The sequence below is a fragment of the Meles meles genome, chromosome 21 (genome assembly GCF_922984935.1).
Source record: "Meles meles chromosome 21, mMelMel3.1 paternal haplotype, whole genome shotgun sequence".
NCBI lineage: Eukaryota > Metazoa > Chordata > Mammalia > Carnivora > Mustelidae > Meles > Meles meles.
The window spans coordinates 42,628,760-42,647,057 of NC_060086.1; the positions used below are offsets into that span (position 1 = coordinate 42,628,760).

At 64.1% G+C, this 18,298-nt stretch overlaps 2 protein-coding genes across 3 annotated transcripts; one reads left to right on the forward strand and one right to left on the reverse strand.

Moving 5' to 3' along the window:
- The first annotated feature begins 42 nt into the window (after positions 1-42).
- ZNF598 (zinc finger protein 598, E3 ubiquitin ligase) lies at positions 43-10,642 on the forward strand. Of its 2 annotated transcripts, none has more exons than XM_045992709.1 (12): positions 43-320; positions 5,012-5,124; positions 5,633-5,762; positions 5,864-6,075; positions 6,191-6,408; positions 6,785-6,902; positions 7,475-7,674; positions 7,817-7,901; positions 7,983-8,767; positions 9,175-9,325; positions 9,438-9,588; positions 9,687-10,642. In XM_045992709.1, the coding sequence occupies exons 1-12, from the start codon at positions 75-77 to the stop codon at positions 10,038-10,040; spliced, it is 2,763 nt and encodes a 920-aa protein (XP_045848665.1). In that variant the 5' UTR covers positions 43-74; the 3' UTR covers positions 10,041-10,642. The 2 variants fall into 2 exon arrangements, with proteins under 2 accessions (XP_045848665.1, XP_045848666.1); XM_045992710.1 differs by having other exon boundaries at positions 6,785-6,893.
- A 1,832-nt stretch (positions 10,643-12,474) lies between these two features.
- On the reverse strand, positions 12,475-17,621 carry SYNGR3 (synaptogyrin 3). Its single transcript, XM_045992713.1, has 4 exons — positions 17,403-17,621; positions 14,319-14,556; positions 13,949-14,091; positions 12,475-13,869 (listed from the first exon to the last, which is right to left on the reverse strand). The coding sequence occupies exons 1-4, from the start codon at positions 17,499-17,501 to the stop codon at positions 13,660-13,662; spliced, it is 690 nt and encodes a 229-aa protein (XP_045848669.1). The 5' UTR covers positions 17,502-17,621; the 3' UTR covers positions 12,475-13,659.
- Positions 17,622-18,298: the final 677 nt, after the last annotated feature.

Below are 18,298 nucleotides of genomic sequence, written 5' to 3' on the forward strand. Positions count from 1 at the left end.
CCGGAAGGGGCGGGCCCGCCGGGAGCCAGGCCGCGCCGCGCCGCGCCGGCCCGGAGGGGGCCGCAGCCCGGACCATGGCGGCGGCGGCGGCGGCGGCTGTGGTGGCGGCGGCGGCGGCGGGCGCCGAGGGGCGGCGCGCGGCCCTGGAGGCGGCGGCGGCGCCCGAGCGGGGCGGCGGGAGCTGTGTGCTGTGCTGCGGGGACCTGGAGGCCACGGCGCTGGGCCGCTGCGACCACCCGGTGTGCTACCGCTGCTCCACCAAGATGCGGGTGCTGTGCGAGCAGCGCTACTGCGCCGTGTGCCGCGAGGAGCTGCGCCAGGTGCGCCGCGCCGGCCGGGCCGCGCGTTCGGGGCGCCGGGGCGGGCGCGGGGCGCGGCCGGAAGGGGACTTTGCCTTTCTGGTGTCCGGCCGCGGGCCTGGCGGCGCCGGCTTCCAAAGGACGGGCCTGGCGGCACCCCCCACCCCGCCGGGGCGGGCTGCCGACCGCGGGGCCTCTGGGGCCGGCAGGCGGGAGGCGGCCCCGCCGGGTGGTAGAGGGAGCGGTCCCTGTGGGGACGGTTATGGCAGTCTGTCCGGGAAGCGGAGGGTCGGAGTGGGAATTTCCAGCCCAGCTGTGTGTGTGGCTCCTCGGGGTAACCCGAGGGTCCTCCCGACACTGGTGCTTTGAGCTGCTGAGGGGCGGGGGCGCTCGCACCTGCCCACCGGAGGGGAAGGCTGAGCCACTGAGGCTCTCTTAGGACTGTTGGCGGAGGGGGACAAAAGTGTTACAAGTTTCCCTCCTTGCCAGTTCCAGCGGGGGTGGGGGTGGGGGTCAGCCCCAGAGTGGAGGTGAGATGTTTCTGACTCTGTCCAGACTTGGAAGCCCTGGAGGGGGTCAGAGAGGGCACCGTGGAGTGTGTTCCCCCCCCCCCCAAAATGCCAGATGCTGGCTGCGAGGACCTCGCTGGCGCTCCCTCGGTTTGGTTTGAGATATGTTTGCTTCCAGCGTTGTGAAATTCCTCTGGTTTGTTCGTGGAAAGCTTGGGCTGGTGACATCTGCCAGGGAGTCTGACTTTCTTCTTCCTAGAAGTGACGCAGAAAACGGCATTGTTGAGGAGTAGGTTTCCTTAGTTGTGTTTTTGTTTTCGTTTTAGGTGGACATGCATGTTAGGGGAGCCAAGGCGGTGCTGTAATTCCATGAGCGCCCACTCTGTGCTCTTCTCAAAAGACAGCGAGAGATGCCGGTAGTCTGTAATGGGGTGGACAGAGACGGACCTGGGAGAGCTCTGGGGTACAGGAATCGTGGCTTAGTGAGCACCTCCCAGCTCTGCCAGTCTTGCTTGGCATGAGGTCACCCTTGAAGGGCCAGGTTTCCCAGTGCACCTGTCGTTCCCTTCCCGGAAGGCAGGGGCTGCAGGTCTCCCCCGGAAGTGAGACAGCTCTGTGAGGCTGCTGTGGCTGGCATCTGGCTTCTCTTGGTCCTTGTGGGTCCCACACCCTCCCAGTGCTCTGTGGCAAGCAGCTGTTGACATGAGCTGTCAGCAGGCTCCCACTGGTGTGTGCTTTGGCACTGGGTGCCTCTGGCCGATTGTGGCATACCTCTTGGGCCTGCCCTGAATCACTGGGCATCAGGAGGGTGTCCTGGGAGCTTTGGGAGATGACGATCCTCTCCACTCTTCTTGCCCCCTCCCACTCTTTAACTGGCACGGTCTACCCTAGCTGTTCCTGTTCCCCAGGTGAGTTCTGCCCTGTCCTCGGAATGTCCCGTGGCCACTCGGGAATCCCGCAGCTACCCCCAGGGGCTGTCTCTGCTCTGTCCTCCGTGATGGGACTAAGTGTGTAAAAATCCTGAGGAGAGCCTGCCAAGATGCTGTGCGGAACAGGCCTCCACCTCGACTCAGGGCTTCCCTGTGCCCGCTGTGGGGCAGGCGTTGCAAAGAGCAGACGCAGAGCAGCCCAGCAGCTGCTGGTCAGGCGGGGTCCAGATGAAGCTAGACCGCCCAGCAGGTGCTCAGGGTGGAGGCCAGGCTGGCTCCCGGTCAAGACCAGCGTCAGCGGCCGTCTCACCTTTCCCACCGTCCCTGTTCTTCTGACCATTGATTCCAGTCTTGCTCTCCGCCTTGCCCCGATGCCCGTCTCTGGCAAAGAGGCTTGATGGGGCCGCTGTACAAGCGGGGTGTGTCTGAACCGGTGTGACCTCCCTTCCATCTTATGGGCAAGACACGCGGGGAGGGTGACGCAGGTCGGGAGGCGGGGCCTGCTGACTGTCCTTGCTAGTCTGGTGTCCGGGCCTCTCCCCGCCAGCCTGGTCCGCCTGGCTCCTCTGGGGCCTGAACTTCTCGGTGGGGCCCTCACCACCCTCCCTCACCATTGGCTCACTCTCGCCAGGCGTCACTGCTGGCACCATACCCTCTTCACTCAGTCTCAGTGAGTGCCACTGTACACTGGGCGTGGGGGCAGCAAAGCCCCAGACAGGAGCACACACCCACCCCTGCGGGGGTCTGAGCAGGGCTCTCATCCCATCTCCCTCTCCCTTTCTTCAGGGACTAGCCCAGCCATCCTGGGGCCCACCCATGGGTGCCCTTTCCCCGTTGGACAGCAACAGCCTGGCTGCCCCAGGGGCTTCCCAGGATGGTCCATCCTCAAGTGTCTAGGCCTGGCCTGTGGATCTGTCCTTGGATCCATGACCCTCTCTCATCAGCGTGATCAGCAGTGTGGGTGGGTCTCAGGCCATGCTGGTTGGATCTCTGGCGGGTTCCTCCCCACCCCTGGTCACACCGCGTGCCCTGGTCCTTGTCCAGCGACTTGGTCTCACCATTCATCTCACCCTCTGCGGGGGGCAGGGACGCTGGCCACACCAGGCTACACTGCTGTCCTGTTGTGTACTCATCGCCGGTCCTGATGCCAGCACAGGCCTTCCGGGCCCCAGGCCTGATCTTACAGCCTGTCTAGGAGAGGCCCTTAGCGTTTTGCCATTCCTGCCCCCGGGACCAAGCCTGCTCACCCTCATTCTCAGACAGATCCAGCCCTGAACCTGTGTTCCATGGCCACATCCCTCTTCCTGTGGTTCTCGTCCCTTTCTGAGCCACCCAGTGTCCGCCCCGCTCCTGGCTTGGGTCAGGCGTGCCCAGCATTGGCTTTCCCAAGAGACTGCTCTGGAGAGACAGACCTCCCCCGCCACCTCCGCCCACACAGCCTGGCAGTCCTCCTGGGAACTGCACCCCGCCTCTGTCCGCAGCGAGGGTGCCGGCAGTGAGACACCCCCGAGGTGGGTCCGATCAGGCCTCTGAGAGGAAGGCGCTGGAGCTGGGGGGACAGTGGCATCTCAGCACAGGTTTCCTCTGGGGAAAGAAGTTGTTCCTCTGCTGAGTCTGCAGGACTTAGAGGCTTTTCTGCAGGGGCTCCCTTGCGGGAGGATGCCGGGGCTCCTGAACCTGCTCCCTGTGTTGCCGCAGGGTAGCTAGGGCCCCTGAGTCCCCGCAGCGGGTTCCACGACAGACCTTCTGATCTAGGGCCGGCCAGCAGCCTTCTGCCTGGCTCGTGGTCCTGCACGTACGGCGCTGGTCCCCCAGCAAGAGGTGGGAGGAACTGGGGTCAGGACTGGGAAGGCGCCCTTGTGAGGGCTGGTGTGGCCTTGTCCTAGAAGGGCAGGTCCAGTGAGAAGTGAGGCCCAGAGGCCTGGGAAGGAAACCGGGGGGGAGGGGGGGAGCCGGGGGAGCGTAGCTGCCGTGAAGCACCTGTCCAAACTCCACGTGGGGCGGGGGCGGGGGCAGGTGGCCGCATTCCCCAGACAGGATGACACGGGGAAGAAAGGCCTGCTGGAGCGTTGCTCATCCTGCATTCCCCAGAATGGGTGTGGCTGGACCAGGGCAGCTCCCCTGGGCTCCTGTGAAGGGCTTGGGGTCAGCTTGCACGCCCCACAGTGCGTCACCACAAGTGCACACTGAGGCCCCCAGCTTCTCCCCCAGGCTCCCAGGGAACCAGTCATAAGCATCCAGCTGCTAGGGGCAGTGTGACCACCATTCTCCCCAGCCAGTCCTCTGCTTTCCCAAGTTCATGGCCATTGTGATCCCAGACATCCTCCCCAGCTGAGCCTAAACAGAGCAGAGATGACCTTGACATGATTGTTCCCAGGGTGAGGACTTGAACGGAGGCGAGTGACCAGGCCCAGACTTGGAGGGGACAGTAATGGAGTGGGAGGGGCCGTGGAGAGGAGACCAGAGGTGTGGTGGTGGTCCAGAGAAGAGGGAGCGCCGGGAGGAGCAGTGCCCTTGTTCGTGCACAGCGAAGACCTGAGCCTGCAAGAGGGTCCTGGAGGCACGGGGACAGGAGTCTGCTGGGGGGCGGCCTGGCAGGCTGTACCTGAGACGCCCTGGGAAACAGGTGCACAGGGGTCTGCATCCAGGCCGTGCCCAGCACGCCCCAGCTCTGCACTTTGGCACCCCTGGCAGCTGGTTAACAAGCAGGAGGCGGCCAGGGCCTGTGGCTGAGTCCTGCGGGGGAGCCTCTCTCCTGTGGCATCGCAGGTGGTTGGAGGGTGGTTAGGCTTGATGCGGCGTTGCCTAGCTTGTCCTGGCGTTGCCTAGCTTGTCCTGGTGGCATTGTTTCCCTAGCGGCTTCTTGGGCGGCATCTCTCCCTTCTCTGCCCTGTGCTCAACACCCATGTGATGAAGGCCTGGTTTGCCCGAACATGCGGTCCATGTCACTGACCCCAGGGGCTCACCGCTGACCTCTGCTCCTCTGGGGTGACTTCCGTTCCCCCGTCTGGGGCTGGTGTGGCAATGGATAAGTGGGGAAGCCTGCCGCCCCCTGGTGGCGAGGCCGGGCATTGCGTCTCCACACGGGTCAGCCTAGGCTCCCCCTCTGGCTACAGGTGAGGACAGGGGCCTGGGCAGCCTGGGATGGCATAGAGCGCTGCTGTGGGGCCCCTGCCGCCTCCCCAGGGGCTGAGGGCCTCCCTCTTCTCAACCTGCCGGGGTCCTCCACCGGCTGTCCACGGCCCTGCCCACCACCCCCTTCACTTGGTTCCAGGTGGTCTTCGGGAAGAAGCTTCCTGCCTTTGCCACAATCTCCCTCCACCAGCTGCAGCACGAGAAGAAATATGACATCTACTTTGCTGATGGAAAAGTTTTCGCCTTGTACAGGTAAGAGGGAGCCTCAGCCCGGGATTCCGAGGGGCTGTGGCCAGCCCTGCCCTGGGAATGAGCACATCCCGTGTGCTCAGCACAGGTCCTCTCCTGTGTTCCTCACAGCCCTGGGGCCAGATGTCAGGGCCTGTGCTCCATTTCCTCTCCTGTAACCGGGGTGCTCCTGCCTGCGGGGGCGGTGGGGGCAGGGGCAGGGGTGAGTCCAGGGTAGCGCATGGTGCCTGCTTTCTGAGGCTCTGCCGTGCTCACTAGAGCTGCTGGGAATTGGGCTCAGCCCATGGCAGGAGAACCCTGAAAAGGGGTACAGTTGTCTCGGGAGTGTCGTCCCCTTCCAGGAGAGGGGGTGGCCCCGGGTGATGCCCCGCTGATGCTTGGCCATCCAGGCCAGGAGCGGCCAGACTCCGCGGGCAGAGTGATGCGTGGGGGGGGGGGGGGGGGTGCTGGTCCTGGCTCCCTCCAGACGGCCCCCTGAGTGCCTGCGGGGTCGGGGCCTCGGTGTCTCTAGGCAGCTGCTTCAGCATGAGTGCCCGCAGTGCCCTGCGCTGCCGCCGTTCGGCCTCTTCGGGGACCTGGAGCAGCACATGCGCAAGCAGCACGAGCTCTTCTGCTGCAAGCTGTGCCTCAAGCACCTCAAGGTGCGCCTGCGGGGGCGGGGACGGTCGGGGCAGCCGGGTGGGGGCTGGGCCCCGGGGGTCGTGGGAGGGGCCCACCGCGCCCAGCACCCTCTCCCCTGCAGATCTTCACCTACGAGCGCAAGTGGTACTCGCGCAAGGACCTGGCGCGACACCGAATGCAGGGGGACCCCGACGACACGTCGCACCGTGGACACCCGCTCTGCAAGTTCTGTGATGAGCGCTACCTGGACAACGACGAGCTGCTCAAACACCTGCGCCGCGACCACTACTTCTGCCACTTCTGTGACGCGGACGGGGCCCAGGACTACTACAGGTGGGCGCGGGCCCTGGGCGCCGCCGCGGCCGGGCGGGGAGGCGGGCCGCGGGCAGGGGCGGGGCCGACGCAGGGGGCGGGGCCGCGGGCTCCCGCTGACGCCCCACCTCGCCAGCGACTACGCCTACCTGCGCGAGCACTTCCGGGAGAAGCACTTCCTGTGCGAGGAGGGCCGCTGCAGCACGGAGCAGTTCACGCACGCCTTCCGCACCGAGATCGACCTGAAGGCCCACAGGACCGCCTGCCACAGCCGGAGCCGCGCCGAGGCCCGCCAGAACCGCCAGATCGACCTGCAGTTCAGCTACGCGCCCCGGCACTCGCGCCGCAACGAGGGTGAGTGGGCGGGGCTCCCTCGGGCTCCGGCCGCGCGCTCCGTGGTCTGGAAAGCCCACACCTGGGTCCCGGTCTGACCCGTCGTGTGTCGGTGCGACAGGGGACACACCTGAGCCCGCGGTCACCCCAGGGAGATCCTGGTGTCTCCATCTACAGGTCGGGGGGGGGCTTGGGGTTGGCTCCTGGGCCGGAGCACTGTGGAGTGCCTGGGGCCGTGGCAGGCCCTTCTCCCCTTGGGGCTGGTGTGGACCCCAGAGGGGTCTGAGTGGGTCCTTGGGGCTCCTGAGCTGGGGGAGTGAGGCGGTCTCTGCTGGGCAAGGCGGAGCACAAGCCTCAGTCTGGCCCAGGCCCGTGACGGGCTCTGTGCCGGCTGCAGGGGTCGTCGGGGGTGAGGACTACGAGGAGGTGGACAGGTACAACCGCCAAGGCCGTGCTGGCCGGGCCAGCGGTCGCGGAGCGCAGCAGAACCGCGGAGGAAGCTGGAGGTACCAGAGGTGGGAGGATTTGCGCGCTGCCCATGTTCTCCGCGGCCCGCAGCTGGCTTGGCACCCCGCACGGGGATCGGGGACTTTGGCCTCCTGGTGTCTGGTGTCCTTGGCTTGGTGGTGGGGTCTGCTTTGTCCTGAGAGAGCAGACATCCCCTTCTCTTTCCTCTGGTTCTAGCCAGAGACGTCAGGGCTCTGCGGGTGGGGATGCGCCAGAGGGGCCTGTGTCTCTGACGGGGTTCGGTGTAGGCAGGCCACGAGATGCTCACGCCGCAGGCACGTGCCCAGGCCAGGCGCTCTCCCCAGTGTCCCACAGGATGGAGGCATCTTGGACCCCACAGCACTGGGCCTGTGTGCTGCCTGGGGAGCCCCAGCCTGAGATCCACTGGCTCAGGAGTCCTGCTGCATTTGCGTCGCCCTCTGCTGGCCAGTGAGGGCTGGTTGGCGCAGGGTCCGCTGGCCCCAGGATGTCTCCCGTGGAGGATAGGCTTGGGGGTGAGGGGAGGCCCCTCCCCAGCTCCTCACCCTGCACAGCACCGTGGTCCCAGGCCTTGCCCAGCCTGAAGGCCTCCCCCTCCCAGGGAAGAAGAGGACCGGGACGTGGCAGCTGCCATCCGGGCCTCGGTGGCCGTGCAGCAGCAGCAGCAGCAGCAGCAGGAGGCCCGCAGGAGTGAGGACCGGGAGGAGGGCGGCAGAGCCAAGAAGGACGAGGCAGGGGTGCGGGGGCTCGAGGAGCTCCGAGGCCCCCGGCGGCCGCCCCGGACTCAGGGCGAAGGTGCAGGTGAGCTGGCTCAGCCGGTGGGCACCTGGGAGGTGCGAGGCAGGCTCCCAGCTGGCACAGTGCCCAGGAGTGACAGGGCAGAACCCTGTGCGCCCCCTGGATGTTCGCATCCCTGACGTTGGGTCCTTCCGTTGCCTCGCAGGCCTCAAGGAAGTCGCGCCAAACAGTCCTGTGAGCCCAGAGGGCACCCCAGCAAGCGGCCCAGCCCCCGGGGCTGCGCTTCCAAGGTACACTCGTGCGCTGCCGGGTGGGGGTGGGGGGGGCTCGGGCCCACAGGCCACTGACGCCGCTCCCCTCCCCGGGCTCAGCACCCTCCCACCTCCCACTTCGAAGCTCAAGGATGAAGACTTCCCCAGCCTCTGCGCCTCCACGTCCTCCTCCTCCTCCTCGTGCTCTGCAGTGGCGGCCCCGAGCCCTGTGGGGCTGGGGCTCACCTACCCCGTCCCTGCCAGGGGCAGGAGCGCCTTCCAGGAGGACGATTTCCCTGCCCTGGTGTCGTCCGCCTCCAAGCCCAGCACTGCCCCCACCAGCCTCATTTCTGCCTGGAACGGCAGTGGCAGCAAAAAGGTGGCGCATCCCCCCGCGGGGGCCCCAGCTGCCAGTGGGGGCGGCCAGCCTGCCAGGAAGGCTGGGAAGGGGGGCAAGGGCAGCAAGAAGGCCGGGCCGCCACCCTCAGGGGAGGAGGGCGAGGACGGCCACACCGGCCTCACCGCCCAGGAGCTGCGGAGCGCGCCCACCACGGTAGCCGTCTCCTCCCTCCTGGCGCTGGCCTCCACCCAGACCCTCACCAAGGTCGGCAAGAAGAAGAAGGTGGGCTCGGAGAAGCCGGGTGCCGTCTCACCGCCCCCACTGCCCCCTGACAAAGATGGGCCCCCCGGGGCTGAGCAGACCCCCACCACGAGCGCTGGCAGAGCCGAGGGGCCCGTTGCCCTCATCGTCAATGGACACACGGAGGGGCCGGCCCCGGCTCGGAGCACGCCCAAGGAACCTCCCGGGCTCCCACGGCCCCTGGCACCCCTCCCCTGCCCCACGCCCCAGGAAGACTTCCCGGCGCTGGGAGTCCCCTGTCCACCCCGGATGCCCCCTCCCCCCGGTATGTGTGTCTGCCTGCGGCCTGCTTCTGGGCACCTGGGAGGGGGCCAGGGTGGGAGAGAGACTGGAGCCCTGGGTCCCAGGGGAGCACACCATGATGGGCAGTGACAGGCCAGCAGGCGGGGGAGGGAAGCCTAGTAGCGCCACTGGCCATGAGCTGCTGGTCCTCCCCGTGAGATGGGGCAGCCCTGGCACTTCGGAGCTGGGGGAGGAAGTCACCAGCCCGGGCTTGCCAGGCGGGAGCTCAGCGTGTGTGCCGCCTCTTGGCATCCTCGGGCCCTGGGCCTGCCGTCCGGCGGAGGGTGGCTTGTGGACGGAGCCTGACCTCGGTGGGCTGGGCAGCAGGGAAGCCTCCCCAGCACGTGGGAAACGGGTCAGGATCTGGGTCCTGGTCTGCCTCCCCTGCAGGCTTCAATGCTGTGGTGCTCCTGAAGGGCACTCCGCCCCCACCTCCCCCTGGCCTGGTGCCCCCCGTCAGCAAGCCGCCCCCTGGCTTCTCAGGCCTCCTGCCTGGCTCCCACCCAGCCTGTGTCCCCAGCACGGTTACCACCACGAAAGCGTAAGTAGGGGTGGGCCGCCCAGCCTTGGGCCCTTGGAGGCCGGGAGTGGCCTCCCCCTGGGCCACCGCAAAGGGCTAATGCGCCACGTCCTGCCTGTTCCCGGACCCTCAGGCCCAGGCTGACAGCGGCGCCCCAGTCCTACCTGGTGCCTGAGAACTTCCGGGAGAGGAACCTGCAGCTCATCCAGTCCATCAAGGACTTCCTGCAGAGCGATGAGGCCCGCTTCGGCAAGTTCAAGAGCCACTCGGGGGAGTTCAGACAGGTCAGCCAGGCAGGGGTGTGGGGGGCCAGTGCGGTCACTGCGGGGGGGGGGGTGCTCAGCCCAGCCTGGGCATGACTGGCTTTGGCTCTGGGTGGCAGGGCATGATCTCCGCAGCCCAGTATTACAAGAGCTGCCGCGACCTGCTTGGGGAGAACTTCCAGAAGATTTTCAACGAGCTGCTGGTGCTCCTGCCCGACACGGCCAAGCAGCAGGAGCTGCTGTCCGCACACACACACTTCCGGGGCCGGGAGAGGCCTCCTGGCACCAAGGCCAAGAAGAACAAGAAGAGCGTGTGGCAGGGCAGCACCCGGCCGGCGGGCCTGGACTGCTGCGTGTGTCCCACCTGCCAGCAGGTGCTCGCGCACGGTGACGTCAGCAGCCACCAGGCGCTGCACGCCGCCCAGGACCACGACTTCCCCTCCCTGCAAGCCATTGCCAGGATCCTCACGTAGCTCCCGCCAGCATGGGCAGGAGCCGCCACATCCAGGGGCCTCCTTCCTCCTTCCAGGCTGCCACACAGCCGGTGAGGCCCTGGTGAGGCCACCCGCTCTGGCTCCTCTGCCGGCCAGTCCACTGGGCTCGCCGGGAAGGCCTGCCTGCCCTGTCCGCACACCGTCACGTCGGAGTCCACCCGGTTGCCTCCTGGGAAGCGCGAAGACCTCACCCTCCGTGGTGGGCTGGTCCGAGTCTGAGTTCTCGGGCTCTTGGAAGGTGTGAGGGGAGGGATGGGCTGGAACGCGGGAGCCTGTCCGTGCTGTCAGGGCTAGTGACAACAGCGGCCCTCTCCAGGCCCCCCGAGCCCGAGGGCTGCGGCGCCGCGGCCCCCCAGCCGGAAGCTGTGGAGCCGCCGGTGCCAGAGCTGCGTGTTGAGCGTGTTGTGTAAACGGTTGGCTGTTCCGTGATTCGAGAACGTTCCGGATTAAAAGCAGACACGAAATTGTGCTACTTGAAGTTGAATCTTTGTATGAGACAAGCTGAATTCCAGGATCGCAAATTGCCTCTGACCTTTTATAAGACCGTGTATCTTCAAATAAATTTATTTTGCAATAATGCACATAGCTGGTTGTTCTGAGCTGCTCTGCCCTCCCAGGTCACCCTGCAGCGAGGGGGACTCAAGAGTCGTCCGCGGCTCCAGCTCTGGCGGCCAGCCAGAGGCCAGCTGCAGAGAGGGGTGACCCGTGCACACAGCTGGGCAACTGGGCTTTGCTCTCAGGACACGGTAGCCGGTCTGGGCCCGGAGCCCGGTCCTGGACATCTGGCACTGCCCAGGCCTTCCAGGAATAGACATGGCCATGTGTGACCTACACTTGTGTCGCCAGTAAAACCACTCCTCGGGAGCATGGGGTCCTGCACAGTCCGGGCTTGCACCCACAGATGAGTAGCGAGCTATTAGCAACGAACAGGAACACTTCAGAAGCAGTGGGGGGCGCGTGTGAATCCAGCCAGAAAGTAATCTGTGCTTCACTATTTGTATACAGTATGTGGGGAGGGGACCAGACAGCACCCCTTTCTGCCCGAAACACACACACATAGGAGAAGACAGTTCTAGGGGCGCCTGGGTGGCTCAGTGGGTTAAAGTCTCTGCCTTCGGCTCAGGTCATGATCTCAGGGTCCTGGGATCGAGTCCCGCATCGGGCTCTCTGCTCAGCGGGGAGCCTGCTTCCCTCTCTCTCTGCCTGCCTCTCTGTCTACTTGTGATCTCTGTTTGTCAAATAAATAAATAAAATCTTAAAAAAAAAAAAAGTGGGACCCTTGGGTGGCTCAGTCAGTTATACATCTGCCCTTGGCTCAGGTCATGATCCCAGGGTCCTGGGATCGAGTCCTGCATCGGCTCCCTGCTCAGCGGGGAGCCTGCTTCTCCCCCTGCTTGCGCTCTCTATAAAATAAATAAAATCTTAAGAAAAAAGCACTAACAAGAATAATTCTTTAAAAAGCCACATCTTGGGGCACCTGGGTGGCTCAGTGGGTTAAGCCGCTGCCTTCCGCTCAGGTCATGATCTCAGGGTCCTGGGATCGAGTTCCGCATCGGGTTCTCTGCTCAGCAGGGAGCCTGCTTCCCTCTCTCTCTCTCTCTCTGCCTGCCTCTCTGTCTACTTGTGATCTCTCTCTGTCAAATAAATAAAATAAAAAATCTTTAAAAAAAATAAATTAAAAAAAATAAAATAAAAAGCCACATCTTGGGGCGCCTGGGTGGCTCAGTGGATTGAGCCGCTGCCTTCGGCTCAGGTCATGATCTCAGGGTCCTGGGATCGAGCCCTGCATCGGGCTCTCTGCCTGCCTCTCTGCCTACTTGTGATCTCTCTCTCTGTCAAATAAATAAATAAAATCTTTAAAAAAAAAAAGCCACATCTTGACACAACGCAATTTAGAAAAAAATCCCAATACGTTCAACCAAAGGGGGAAAAAAAAACCCACTAAGGAATAGGAATCATACTGTTACCACTGCTCTCGTCAACAGTCTGGGATCCTAAAAGATAACACAGAAAAGACCTTCAAAGTTCTAAGGAACAGGACCTCACATGTACAGTCACAGGAACACTATCCTTGAAGTACGCGGGAGGAGCACAAAAGTTCAATCGCAGAACAATGAACGGACTGTGAACTATGCGCAACTGTAAGCAGTAATTCATAGTCCCACTGTTCCAAAAAGGAGCAGAGGTGGGCGTCTCCCCAGCGTTTCCGAGGGTCCGCTCGAGCAACCCAGGGGCAGCCCCGCCGGATGTGCATGGGGAGCCTCAGGAATCCCCAGAATGTGGACGTCGGCCTGGCCTCCACCTGCTGCCCCTTCCTGGGTTCTGGGCCCTGAGAGGGCAGATCCCAACCTCGGGCACCCACGGGGGCAGGGGTAGAAATGACTCCGCGAGCCGAGCGTCTGCGCCACATGAATTCACTTACAGTCTTTTATTGTAAAGAAGTTGCGGTTGAAACATGGGACACGGGAGATACACAATCACGGAGTGTTCTTTCAGGAGAGAGAGAGAGAGATCCATATATACAAAAATTGTAAACATGTTCACTTAAATACCCACACGGTTGTCTATGCTACAACGTACAGGGGAGTCACGCAACCAGGACTCCAGAGGGAGGTGCCTGTCTGCGAGAACGTTCTATAGTGACATGATGTGAAAAGCCGGCTTTGAGCGATGCATGAGTAGTCAGCTACGCAGAGGGACCCCAACCTCGGGCTGTGCCTTAAAACGGGGTGCAGGGCAGGTTGCTGAGGGGCTGGGCCAGGAAGCTGGGGGTAAAGGGGTTTGCACAGATGGGCCGTGTCCGGGGCACTGTGGGTACACGGAGCCTCTTGGCTTGCCTCCTTGTGAGGCACCTGTCCTGCCAGGCACCCTCGAGCAAGGTCTTACCGAAGGGGTGGGAGAGGGCCGGTGCAACAACAGCCATGTTGTGCCTTCCTAGCCCCAAGTGCCCACATCTGGGCAGACTCCTGGGCCGAGGGCGATAGGGGCAGGAGCAGGGGCCACAGGCAGTGGGGCTGCTTTCGGGGAACCACGAGGTGAAGTCCCAAGACTTGACCACGATCACAACATCAACAGGCCCAGGCTACTCCAGCGAACCCGTGAGAGCACACGGATGGCGGCTCCAGATGGTGTGCACACAGCCCCATGGGGTGAACCACCACCACAGGACCAGGGACTGTCACTACCCCTAGGGACATGGGACGGGAGCAGTGCCCATGCTCCCGGGGACAGGCCCTGCACGTAGCTACAGAGGGTGGCTAGACCCGACCCCAGAGTGGACAGGTGAGCCACACGCTAGCTGGCTCATGAGGGGAATGGCCCCTTCGGAGGCCGGTCCACTAGAGGCTGGAGTCCAGGGCTGCACTGTCCCCTCCTCAGGACCTCAGGCCTGGGCTCAGTGACTAAGGGGACAGGGGGAACTTGGGGTGGGGGGCAGCCTAGGCACCCTGGGGGCTACCCTCTCTTGGCCCCAGACGGCCCACAGTGGCCACCCTCTCTGTCCCTGGCGCTAGGCCAGGAGGACCTGAGGGAGGTCCCAGGAAACCCTGGACCCCGGCTTGGGGGCAGCCTTCGAGCCCCGGTGGGGGCCTGCCGGCCACTAGTAGGCAGGCACCTGGTACCCTTTGGGGCTGGTGTCCAGGGTCTCGGTGAAGGGAGGGCTCTGGTAGGTCTCGGTGCCCTCCACGCCGCTGCCCACCGGGTAGCCAGGGTAGGCCTGACCCGCCCCGGCGCCCAGCTGTTCGGTGGCAAAGAGCGACATGTCCGTGCCCAGGCGGAACCGCTGCAGGGCCTTCACAGTGAGCGCCACCTGAGGGGGAGCCCGGGGTCAGCCAGCACCGACCCCGCCCCACCCCGGCCCCGGCCCGGCCCCCGCCGGCCGCACTCACCCAGCTGAGGATGGAGAAGAAGCTGAAGGCGATGGCGGACCTCGCCGCGTCTCCCGCCTGCAGCGTGCCGGGCCCGGGCGGCGTGCGCTGCCACTGGTTGGCGAGGAAGCAGAAGCCCACGAACCACAGGAAGGACCAGAGCCCTGCGCGCAGGCGTGAGGGTCACGCGAGGCCGGCGCGCAGGCCCCGCCCCCTCGCGCGGGCAAACCCCGCCCAGGCCCCGCCCACCCCGGCCGCGCATCAAAGAGCGCGGGCTAGCCCCGCCCCCGAGGCCAGAGGCCCGCCCATCTCCGGGCCGCGCCTCAGAAAGCGCGGGCTAGCTCCGCCCCGCGGAGCCCATTAGGCCCGCCCCCCAGCCCGGCCCGCCCACCTGAGAAGCCCAGGTCCAGCAGCACAGCGCGGCGGCGGTCGCGGACGCTGCTGATCTGCTGGAAGCGCAAGTCGAGCAGCAGGAAGGCGGCGCAGGCTAGGAAAGCCCCAAGGCCGAGGGCGACTCCGAAGCGGCAGGCGCCCGCGTTCCCGTTGAAGACGCAGCGCAGCTCGGGCCCGCTGTCGGTGTTCACGTAACCCTCGTTGACGATGGGCCCGAAGACGGCGATGGAGAACACCTGCGGGCGGCGGGCGGCGCTCAGGGCCCTGCGGGGGTCCCCTTCCCCGCGGTCACCCGGCGCGACTGCTCACGTCCTCTGGCCTGTCCCCACGTTCCCCGGCAGCACAGGCCCCATCTGTGGATGGGGTCTTCGGGCAGCCCTCTAAATACCTCCCTCAGGTATTTAAAATTACGGACAGCGATGCTACTTAGTGAGCATCTGCTATGCCCAAGCACCGCGCTTAAAACCGCCACTTTACATGCATTCCTCCCCCCAAACCACCGGGGGGCGTTGTTATCCCCTTCATAGATGGGGGAATTGGGGCTTCAATGATTGAAGTCACTTGGCTGATAAAAGACGGGGCTGACAGTCGAACTGGGTCACCAGCACTGTGTGGGGCCCACAGGGTCTCTGCACAGCCCCCTAGACACTGTAGGAACAGGAGCCTTCCCCCGGACCCGTGATTCCTAGGCTCCAGTGGGTGGCGCTGTGGGAGGCAGGTGTGGAGAAGAGCGGGGCCAGAGCACAGCGGGGAGCAGCGCAGGACAGTGGTAAAGCGGTCACCCAGGCCCTGCGCGGAACCCACCCTCAGCATCTGGGAGCTGTGTGGTCCTGCCTCCTAACATGCCAAATAGAGTAACAGGTCCAGTTCACGGAGTGTTGGGGCCAGAGAAAATAACGACCACCCAGCATCCACCCTTGGTGGACCCCGGATGGATGGCAGCCTCGTGTGACTGATTATTAGCACTGTAAGTGTTTGGGCTCAAAGGCGATACTCTTCGGGCACCTAGGAGGCTCCATCGGGTGAGCATTTGACTATTAATTTCGGTTCCGGTAGTGACTTCATGGGTCATGGATTGAGCCCCGAGGAGGGCTTCATGCTTAAAGGGGAGTACACTCGAAATTTTCACTCTCCGGCTGTCCTCCCCCAATTCGTGCATGCTTGCTCTCTCGCTCTCTCTCACATAAATAAATAAATCCTATTTTTTTTTATTTTTAAAGATTTTATTTATTTATTTGACAGAGAGAGACAGAGAGATCACAAGTAGGCAGAAAGGCAGGCAGAGAGAGAGGAGGAAGCAGGCTCCCCGCGGAGCAGAGAGCCTGATGCGGGGCTCGATCCCAGGACCCTGAGATCATGACTTGAGCCGAAGGCAGTGGCCTAATCCACTGAGCCACCCAGGCGCCCCATAAATAAATCCTTTTTTAAAAAGGCAATACTCTTGGGGCGCCTACGTGGTTCAGTGGGTTAAGCCTCTGCCTTCAGCTTAGGTTGTGATATCAGGGTCCTGGGATCGAACCCTGCATCACATCCGGCTCTCTGCTCGGCGGGGAGCCTGCTTTCCCCTCTCTCTCTGCCCGCCTCTCTGCCTGCTTGCGACCTGTCAAATAAATAAATAAAATCTTTTTTTAAAAAGGGGGGGCGAGGGGCGCCTGGGTGGCTCAGTGGGTTAAGCCGCTGCCTTCGGCTCAGGTCATGATCTCGGGGTCCTGGGATCGAGTCCCGCATTGGGCTCTCTGCTCGGCAGCGAGCCTGCTTCCCTCTCTCTCTCTCTGCCTGCCTCTCTGTCTGCTTGTGATCTCTCTCTGTCAAATAAATAAATAAAATCTTTAAAAAAAAAAGGGGGGGGCGATACTCCTGATCTCTGGGGTTCACTCACTCTCAAGTTCAGCAGCCCCTTACCACAAGGGCTGGAAGGCAGGTAGGCGGTAGACTATAGTCATTTTATACTTTTTTTTTTTTTTAAAGTAGGCTCCATGCCAAGCGTGGGGTTTGAACTCATGACCCTGAGTCGCATGCTGTAAAGACTGAGCCAACCCGGCGCCTCTGGACCATCATCATTTTAAACCAGATGCTGCTTTTAGCTCTGGGGAGCCCTGTGTTTCTAAAAAAAAGACCTCCAGTTTCAACTTGATTTGTCCTCTCCCTCTCCGGCTCCTTGAAATGGAGTCAAGAGGGAAACCCAGGTGCAGGGCATGGACACGTCGGCCCAGAGCGGTCCACAAGTCGGACCTTAGCTGGCACCAGATCATAGGGTTCCTACTTCCTAATCTGCACCGAGTCACCCCGCCCTGGCCATTGCTCTCCTTGAAGACCAGCCATTGGGTGCAGCAGGCAGCAGGAGCCGCCAGCTAAATAAAACCCAGAGATCCTCACCCCACCTTCTTGTCTCTCCTGCCTGGAGAGGTGGGAAGGAGGAGCAGGCCACCTGGCCTAGGGATGCCCCAGTAGTCTAGGCTGTCCCCAAATCTGCCCCTCCCACACCACCTCCAGGAAGCCCTCCCGGGGCAGAGCCCCTTCTTGCTGCCCCACCCAGAGGGATCCCAGAGCACCCCCACCCCGCCCGCGCGCGCACACACACACCACACACACTGGCACCTGGAGGGCCTGGGAAAGGGCCTGCTCCCCTGGAAGGAGCCTGGAGGGCGCGTGTGAGGGAGAAGCAGGTGTGAGCGCCGGCTGGAAATACTCGGCTCCCACAGCCCCCTCCTCGTGCTGAGGCTGAGGGTTCAAACCCACTCCCGTCCCCGCCCCAGTGTCCGCTTCCAGGTCGTGAGGACAGGAAAAACGGGGCGGGGGCTGCGGAAGGGGACTGAGTTAGACCTAAGGAAGAACTGGAGGATGGGGGCGGCGGGCGGTAACCTCTCAAGGTCCCCGGCGGTTGCCATCGGCCCCTCCCCCTCCCGCAGGTGGGCGCGCCCAGCCCGGTGACGTCACCCCAACCTGCGGCCGGCGGGGGAGGGGCCGGCGGGGACGAGGATGGAGTTGAGGGGCGAGGGGCGAGGGTAGCGGGGAGGGACGTGGGATGCAAGGCGAGGCGGGACCCGAGACCCGGGCGGGGGCCGGGGCCGGGGTCACTCACCCAGGACGCGACCCGCAGTAGGGTCTGGGGCCGCCGCGCGAAGCTCACGGGGTCCAGGGCGGCCCCCGCGCGGCCCGCGCCGAACGAGGCTCCCTCCATGGCCAGACCAGGAGGGACGCGCGCCCCCGGCACCCTCTGTCTGTCTGTCCGTCCGTCCGGCCGGCCCCGCCCGAGGCCGCCCGGGTGTGCTGCCGAAGCTGCTGGTGCTGCCGCTGCTGCCGCCGCCTCCCGGGAGCGCGCGCCGGCCGCGACGGGGGCGCGCGGGGCGGGGCCGAGCCCGTGCCCCCCGCCAACTGGTCCGCGTGCGGGGCTGAAGCCCGTCCCTCCCTCCGCCGCCCCGCCCACCCCCCTTCACCCGCTAGAGCCGGGTCTGAGATGGGAGACCACCGCCAAGCCCCCAAGAGGGGCACCGGGGGGCTGGGGACTGAGGGGGGTGGACACAGGCTCAGCCTATGCTGCAGCCAGGCGAAGGGACAGACCAACCTGACCCCGCCCCGGGAGCTGGGCCCTTTCCTGAGCAGAGGGTAACCCAGGTCCAAGGGCTCCAGCTTCTTCCCCATGGGCGGAGCTCCACCCTCCAGCCCTCAGGGAAGGGGAACCCGACTGCCTGAACCAGGTTCCCCTTAGACCAGAGATCAGTTACTCGGCCCTTTCCTATAACCCCCACAGCTGCAACCCCAGCTTCTCCATCAGGGTTCTAGCCTCCCTGTCGGGGAGGGAGAAGGCCTCTGCCCCCCAGGGGCCCTTGTCCAGGAGGTCAAGCACACAGACCAGCATGGGTGGGAGCTGGGACATCTCTGTTCCTCTCTTGTGGCCAGATGTTGTCACTGAGCCCTTCACACTCCTGGGTCTCCCCAGCTGACTTGTGGCTGGCATGTTGAGTTCAGGGCTCAGGG